The sequence below is a fragment of the Acyrthosiphon pisum genome, chromosome A1 (assembly GCF_005508785.2).
Source record: "Acyrthosiphon pisum isolate AL4f chromosome A1, pea_aphid_22Mar2018_4r6ur, whole genome shotgun sequence".
Taxonomy (NCBI): Eukaryota; Metazoa; Arthropoda; class Insecta; order Hemiptera; family Aphididae; genus Acyrthosiphon; species Acyrthosiphon pisum.
Genome location: NC_042494.1, coordinates 165450912 through 165458522, shown reverse-complemented (window position 1 = coordinate 165458522; position 7611 = coordinate 165450912). Strand labels below are relative to the sequence as shown.

At 34.8% G+C, this 7611-nt stretch overlaps 3 protein-coding genes across 5 annotated transcripts in view; 1 reads left to right on the top strand and 2 right to left on the bottom strand.

Moving 5' to 3' along the window:
- Window positions 1-19: 19 nt before the first annotated feature.
- On the bottom strand, window positions 20-598 carry LOC100574005 (28 kDa heat- and acid-stable phosphoprotein-like). The gene is made up of 2 exons (XM_003244275.4): window positions 397-598; window positions 20-243 (listed from the first exon to the last, which is right to left on the bottom strand). The coding sequence occupies exons 1-2, from the start codon at window positions 404-406 to the stop codon at window positions 20-22; spliced, it is 234 nt and encodes a 77-aa protein (XP_003244323.1). The 5' UTR covers window positions 407-598.
- Window positions 599-780: 182 nt separating this feature from the next.
- On the top strand, window positions 781-5820 carry LOC100572656 (intraflagellar transport protein 20 homolog). Of its 3 annotated transcripts, none has more exons than XM_008184559.3 (4): window positions 781-1190; window positions 4797-4928; window positions 4997-5151; window positions 5259-5820. In XM_008184559.3, the coding sequence occupies exons 2-4, from the start codon at window positions 4802-4804 to the stop codon at window positions 5373-5375; spliced, it is 399 nt and encodes a 132-aa protein (XP_008182781.1). In that variant the 5' UTR covers window positions 781-1190; window positions 4797-4801; the 3' UTR covers window positions 5376-5820. The 3 variants fall into 3 exon arrangements, with proteins under 3 accessions (XP_008182781.1, XP_003244316.1, XP_029344643.1); XM_003244268.4 differs by having other exon boundaries at window positions 781-1197; XM_029488783.1 differs by lacking the exon at window positions 781-1190 and having other exon boundaries at window positions 1690-4928.
- A 497-nt stretch (window positions 5821-6317) lies between these two features.
- LOC100163013 (myosin heavy chain 2) overlaps window positions 6318-7611 on the bottom strand; it is a 47034-nt gene continuing 45740 nt past the window's right edge. Inside the window, exon 30 of the mRNA XM_029488773.1 lies at window positions 6318-6644. Coding sequence (XP_029344633.1) covers window positions 6637-6644 — 8 coding nt within the window. The 3' untranslated portion in view covers window positions 6318-6636. The remainder of the gene's footprint in view (window positions 6645-7611) is intronic.

Genomic DNA, 7611 nt, shown 5'->3' with positions numbered 1-7611 from the left:
AATAAAAATTATAATTACATCATCGGATTCTTCTTCGGATTCTGCTTTCACTTTCCGATTCGTCCTCACTATTGCTCTTGTCTCCTTTGGTCGCGGGTTTTTCTTCTTCTTCACTCGACGATTCATCATCGCCTCTGTTATTTTTCTTCCACCTTCTCTCCTGTTCCTCGCGTTTTCTCTGTTCTTCTAGTTCTTCGGGATTTGTAAACCTGCGACTCCGTCCTTTGTGGTTGGTCCACTTTCCTGCGGAGACGGAAAATCAAAAAAACCGATTATTCATAAAATGATAAAATAATCGTTTAAAAAAACAAAAAACGCATTGTCTCTAGATCGACACGGAACAAAAGAATCTCGACGCGGATGTGCCGTTCGAAGAGACTACAGCGGTTGACGTACCTCTTGGCATTTTGGAAACTTAAGACTTTCGTTTGGCGACAAAGAAATTAATCACCGAACACAAGACGTACAACTATAGGCAATGGGCACGATCTATTTTCGAATATTTTGGATTTCAAAATCGGTTTGAGGGACGAGACGACGACACTGTACTCTGTATCAAACAATAATTATTATATTTTATCAAAATATTGACGTCGATGATAAAGTTCACTGTTCCACGGCGCGGCTGTATTACATTAATTTATTATTTATATCGTTATTGCATCAGGCCCGCCGCCGCCGCCGACGTCGTCTTGGAAGAAAACGACCGTGGCAAAGAGGATGTATAAGTACCGATGTGGCGCGATCATGGACACTTTACGCGATAATGCGAATTTGTGCGATACCGTTGCCACGGCATCGGCGTGTTTGCCGACACAAACGATTTTTTTTTATTGAATTTACGTAATAATGTGGCGGCCCGCGTAGAGTTCGCGGGATATTCGGTATTAGGTCATTGCAAAAATAGTGCAACCGTCCGCGTTATCGTCAAAAATAATATATTATTGCTCGCTGGTTCAGCAGCTCTTCCGTTGTCCGCCAAATTGGCACGGAAAGCCGCTGTTTTATCGCGCGTGTGCGCGGCACTGCGTAGTGCGTTTTTGACGTGTTGTAAACGACGACGACGACGACGACGACGGCACGAAAAATATTCAAAATACGCGCGTTTCACTAATCATAATAATATTCTGTGCGGCCATACAGTATAATATTATACGACGTCGGAAGTGTAGTTGGAACACCGATTTTCCGTAACGTGTACATTTTTTAATATTTGCACAACTGCACGATAATATTATTATGTATAGCCAATATTGGCCAATGTCCAATAGTATTCCATAGGTATTCCTATTAATGTAATCGGCGCCCCTTTATTGGCGCCCCTATTCAAACTCCCAAGTTTATAACATTCAAACATTTGCCGCCACAGCCCCCCCCCCCCCCCCAACTGGTACGTCACCGATTATAATAACTAACAGAAATATAATTATACACGCCTACACAGTGCATGTCTTATACATATTGTATTTTAAAATTGTAATTTATATCATAGTATAAATTAAATTTCATCTATTCTGTGTTTATGTTATGTTGTTGACCTGGGTCTCATTTGTTCAATGTTGTCCATACTTATACCAACTGTCACGCCCGGCGTCATCTTTGTTTTTTTGAATAAATAATTATATTAGTTTTTTAAATGCCCCATATTTCTACTAATTATGATTAATAATATTTAAAATTATAGGTAATACTAGTAATATAATAGTATGTAGCCATGTTGGTAACCTATGACAACCGTTTAAATAAACAAAAAAATCATTATTTTTTCGATAGATGAAAAAAAAATGACTGCGTGACTTACCTTTAGTTACCTATTATAGGGATTGAAAAATAAGCTATATAAACACCCTCAACATCTAGCAAAATCTATTGATGACTTTTATTTTTAAAACGATTGGTCCCGCCAAAATATCGTCGACAGTCGATAGATAACATCATATACAGAGCGACTGAGAAACTGTGAGAAATCCTCGAAAGTTGCCGAGAAGTCTTGTCCAGAAAATCCTGAAAACCTGTCTTTGAGGTTTTCCTCATCGCGTGTACTTAACTTAAGCCATTTTATATTTTCAATACATCAATAATTGTTATCTGACGTTAGATTTAAGGCCGTCATCGTTCGCGTCTGAGCAAAAAAAAAGATCGATTGAAAGCTGAAATTGGGAGCTCTCAACCTATAATAGGTGGAAATAAGTTTGAAGGATTCAAGATTTTTGGTGGGAACGACGTCCAAAATAACTAATCTTGAGGAATCGTTTTGTATTTGAGTTGATAGTTCCTGAGGAGTTCCACCGTTATAGTTCTTAAATGGGAAATAAACACGATCCGTAAATCCCGGGTATCCCAGAGCTCACATCTATTAGGGAAAAACGAGGTAATCTAATTTTTTTTTTGGAGGGGGGGTGGAAAAAGTTGCCCTCTTTGACACTCCCCCCCCCCCACTTGGATCCACACTGCTTAAACAATTGAGTCTTGTAAATACGTGATTAACCGAATAATAATATAGGTAGGTACCGTCGGAAATTCCTGCTAATTATTTATTACTTCTATTAGTTCAAGTCGTGAAACCATTTAATATTCTCTCAAATATTTAAGTATATAGAATGTTGATTACACTAACTTATAAAGGTAGTAAATTCAAAGCACTAAAGCAGTCAAATGTAGACGTCAGACGCTCAGAGCCGAGCAAACAAATGTTTAATCCATCTTTTTGAAATTTACAGGAATAGGTTGAAATATATCAAATAATATCAAATAAAATGAGAAGGTGGCTTATTTTGTTACCGAACGAAAATTTAAAAAAAGATCTAGATTTTCTAAATCTAAATCTAATTAAATTATTATTATTTTCTGCCTGTCAGTAAAACTGAAAAACGCTCACGAATTATAGTTAATTATTATACAGGTAGGTACCTATGTCAAATGCTGGAATTTCGTCAACATTATAACATTTGATTCCACACCCATATACGAACATAATATGAGGTGCAGAACAAAGAATGTCATAACAATTATTACTGTTTTTATACTTATAGTATTGTTGAGTTTATGAAGTTACTAAAACAAACGACCACTTTTAGGCACTTTTTTGCGATATCCACAAAAAAAACGTACGCAGTAAAGCGCCGAGCAATATTTTGACCATTGACCAAACTATACCTAGAACCTGGATAGTGGATTACAATATTACATTATTGATTATATTGATCTGCATTTCGGATCCATTAGTTAATTTCCCTGAAATGCGGGACTATAGAAGTAAAAAGTAGAAATTAGAAAGTCTCTACTTTCTACGTCTAGTATTTTATATAAGATACAGTTACATCTATCTAATTTCTCTCAGATTTTCGAGTTTGTCGTAAAAAATGCAAAATATATATGGTTTTTTTTGATGCTGCTCGGATATGCGGTCTACACATTATGTATAAGTACCTTTAATACGCGTACTTACAATAAATAGTAATATTAGTGCCAAAATAAATAACCAAAATTAAAATATTTGTATATTAGAAAAAAATATTAAAAATAATCGTATGTATAATAATATAAAAACCTTAACAATAAACTGCTTTAATGTCCCTCAAAAATGCAATAAATAAATCAGGTTCTTCATTTCGAGCTTGAGCAACTTTTCAACAATAATGGTCGAGATGCGATTGCAACAGTTGCATGGTTGTGCCTCTCATCGTTTTCATGATTTTTGTTTTTACATCCAACCATGATCTCTCTATGCTCTGAGTGTGAGCCTTCGTCAGAGGATCAACGTAGTTTTGCTGGTGGTTAACAGTTTTATGAATGTATCCATTATCATTCAAACATCTATAGGCTGCCCACTCGTCTGAATGAATAACAGAGCTAGCTTCATATTCTCGTAGAATAATTGGTAGTAATGTGTTTTTGTCTCTTCGAGGAACATATAAAAATATCGGCAGTCAGAACCATTTTTAAGCCCAAAAAACCAAGGTCCGTCGACTCTTCGTCTATGGTTTCTACCGTTGTGTAGTTCAGCATCACTGTCTTCAATGAAGCTGGTTGATCACCATTAAGTAACCTTCCACGATTATATTTCATTTTTTCCGGCAAATCTGGCCTCGTCAATCTGTATTGGATTTATGACAGTGCCCAGCATCTTTGGTCGTTTCTTAACAATACTTGAACATACTTCACGACACATATTAAACCAGTCAGTAACTGTCTCCTGGCATCTACCTGTTAGGGTGGCTGTTGTCCTCAAAGGTATGTCCGATACAAAAAAAAAAAACAATTCTAATATTTCCGTCAGTTTTAGTTTACTATTAGACTTGTTGTTCAAGTCTTCACATAGTGAAAAAACTTATTCCCCTGTCGTACACTGCGCGAGGTCTGACACCCTTTTTTTTTGCAACCTAACCGGACGAAATTCACCCCCGCGATCGCGTTTATACCATTTCACTACCACACTTATGGCATGGTAATGTATCTTCAGCAGTGTCTAATGAGCCATGCTCCCTTAAAAACGCAGTGGCATTTTCTTCACCACATGCGACGGTCGAATAAAACTCTTTTGATTTCATGATACGCACTAATACACGGCCAGGTTACTGATCGATGGCTGTTAGATTACTAACAAACTTACACTACCACACTGTGGTATTTCAATGATTTTATCTTTTAGTACCTAACAATAAATATAGGCGGAAAATACAAAACTAGCAAATCATATTTGGGTCAATTTTATCTTTTAATATTTTTTTTATCGCTCGTCAGGTATACGGTGGTTGTAGACCGCATATCCGAGCAGCACCTCTTTTTTTTTGCAGAGATAATGGCCGACAGCGTGTCCGTGTCGGATGTCGTCTGCGTCGACGACATGGGCAAAGCCAGAGTCATGGAACCCGTTTTGGCGGACAAGGTGGCCGGTTTGAGGGACCAATGCATGGAATTCATGAACGGTAACCGCGGGACGGACGACGGTGGCCGGGTATAATCGAAACGTAATCGTTCGTTTTTTTTTACACAGATATAGAGCTGTACCGCGAGGCGGTGGACGGCTTTATCGGCGTCATGGACCGTTTGGCCAAACAGGTGGAACGAGAGAAGCGAGATGCGATCGTCGTGTCGAACAAGCTAGCGTCGTTGCCCAACAAGGCCGAAGAAGAAATCGCCACGTTACAAGTATATAACCGCGAGGGCAGGGGATAGGGCTTCGATTGGGGACGTCAACATCGTTCGGTTTTGTCAGACTGTGTTCAAGTGTTTTATTATTTTTTTTTCTATTGCAGTCGCAGATCGAACAAAAAACCGCGGAGCTCGAACGCTACAAGATCGAGCACAGATCGCTGCAAAAAATTGAGTCTGATCAAACGGATTTAATAAATCGGTTATCATTTCAAAACTAAACGGTTATGGATTACGTCTCACAACGCGAGGACCCCCTCCCCCGATCAGAAATTTATGTCTTACACTCACAAAGGGTAAGGTAATGCGCCTGTACTGGCTACCCGACAGTCGACTGGCCTTCGCTGGCAGAGTACTGGTCAATCAAAAGCAAAACTGTATCCAATGACCAGTGCTATACACTAGTACTGGCAGCCGCAGCCAGTGTACACTCATCAATACTGGCAGACTTCGGGTTTAATACTGGTTCAGCATTGAAAGTCAGTACTGATTACCGTTAACATCCCAGACGTATACCACTACTTGCCAATGCTGACTGCCAGTGTGCCAGCATTAGCCAGTACTGTTATGGATTTCAAATTTCGGGGGGAGAGGCTGTGTGAATCATTAATAATAATTCAAAGGCATGATGATACACATAATGAACAGCAATACATTAATATTTTTATTTTTTTATTGTTTAATGATTAATCAAATTATTCCTTAACTATAAAATAATGCTAAAGCATAAAAATAATTATGGTAAATGCGTTTTTCATAATATATAATAAATAATATTATTATCATTGTATAGTATAAAAAAGAATAATCCGTGTATAATAAGTATTTTATGTATAAATATATGAATTTTTTTTTTCATCAGTACCTGATTTTCACATAACAAACTTGAAAATACAAATTACCATCTATAGGTAAAAAAAAAATTCCTTTTTAATTTTATCTACACGTCCATGATTCTGTATAAAATGTAACAAATACAAAAAAAAATAAAATAATAATAATAATAATAATAAATAATAATAAGGAATGTGTAGCATATTATATTACTGACAAGTAATAATATGTAATTTGAATATAAATATAAAAATGTAAATGGCATTAATGTTATTATTATTATATGGTTAATGATTAATATATATAAACAATTATTGTTGTTAGATAAGAAATTATTTTGTACAAACACAAAAAATTTAAAAAAAAAAACATAGAATAATTATAAATAAATAATAAATAATAACAGTTTTACGTTCTTGGAAAAGCAATGGTTGTTGTAATACTTAACGCTTTCCAGAATATTTCTCAAAATGTCCGAAAAAACCATTTTTATTTCGCGATAAATCAAATTTTTAAAGTACATATCAAATTTTAGTACAATACAATAATTTATTGAGGGAATTTTCGAGGGGGAGGAAATGTTTCTGGTTAAAACTAAAAGTTTAAAAAAATTCGGTTTCTTTTGTTGAGCCTTGTATTTTTTCGTTTTCACGGACCTGAAAAATGAATATGTTATTATAATAATACTAGATGATTAAATGGCGAGATTAAACAAATATGATCAGTCTAAAAACTACATAATTATTTTCGTTATTAATAGCATTTTATTTGATTGTACATGCTATCATTCAAATAATATAGTTCTCAGGGCCAGTTGTACCACCTCCGATTAAAATTAACCAGAGTTTAATTGGCCGAATTTGCCCGGTAAAATATATCTGTTATCAGCTGATTAAGCGTGATCAGAGTTTAACCATAAACCATACAACTGGCCCTTTCAATTTCAATACTCGTAAAAAGTATTTATGAGTTAATCAATATAAGTTATCATTTATTTCTAATGGCTTGTTTTTTTCCCCAGTGGTGAATTAAAAATATACCATATACATCAATGGAATATTTTAAAAGCCAATTTTTTTTTTTGGTCAAGATTTATAAATCAAATGATCATCAGTATTAATTTTAAGTGAGATGCTAGTTATACAAATAAATACACAAATTGGTAAGACTAGATATTAATCAATATATACGTAATTAGTCGGGAATTATAAATTAAACCTTAATTAGATAGTATGCTTGTACATTCATTGTTAATATTAGATTATATTTAAAAATAATAATTATCAGTATAAATTAAATACAATAGAATAAAATATTGATTTTGGGTTATTATTTTAAACTAAAATAATAGCTATGTTCAAATATTTAAATGCTTCCATCATTGATATTCATTAAATAAAAACAAAAAATGACAATATATTATGGCCCGAAAATACACAATTAGCATTTAAACAATTATAAAAATATTTTGAACATAGCTGTTACTAGAGATAGTGCAAGGGCACAGATTAATTACTACGTTTTCCCATGCGTTTAAAGTGGGAAAAACAGTGGCTTATGTACAAATGTAAAAATATTTGCTTAATGTTGAGAGGGTTGGAAATTTCCAAATTTCAATTTTCA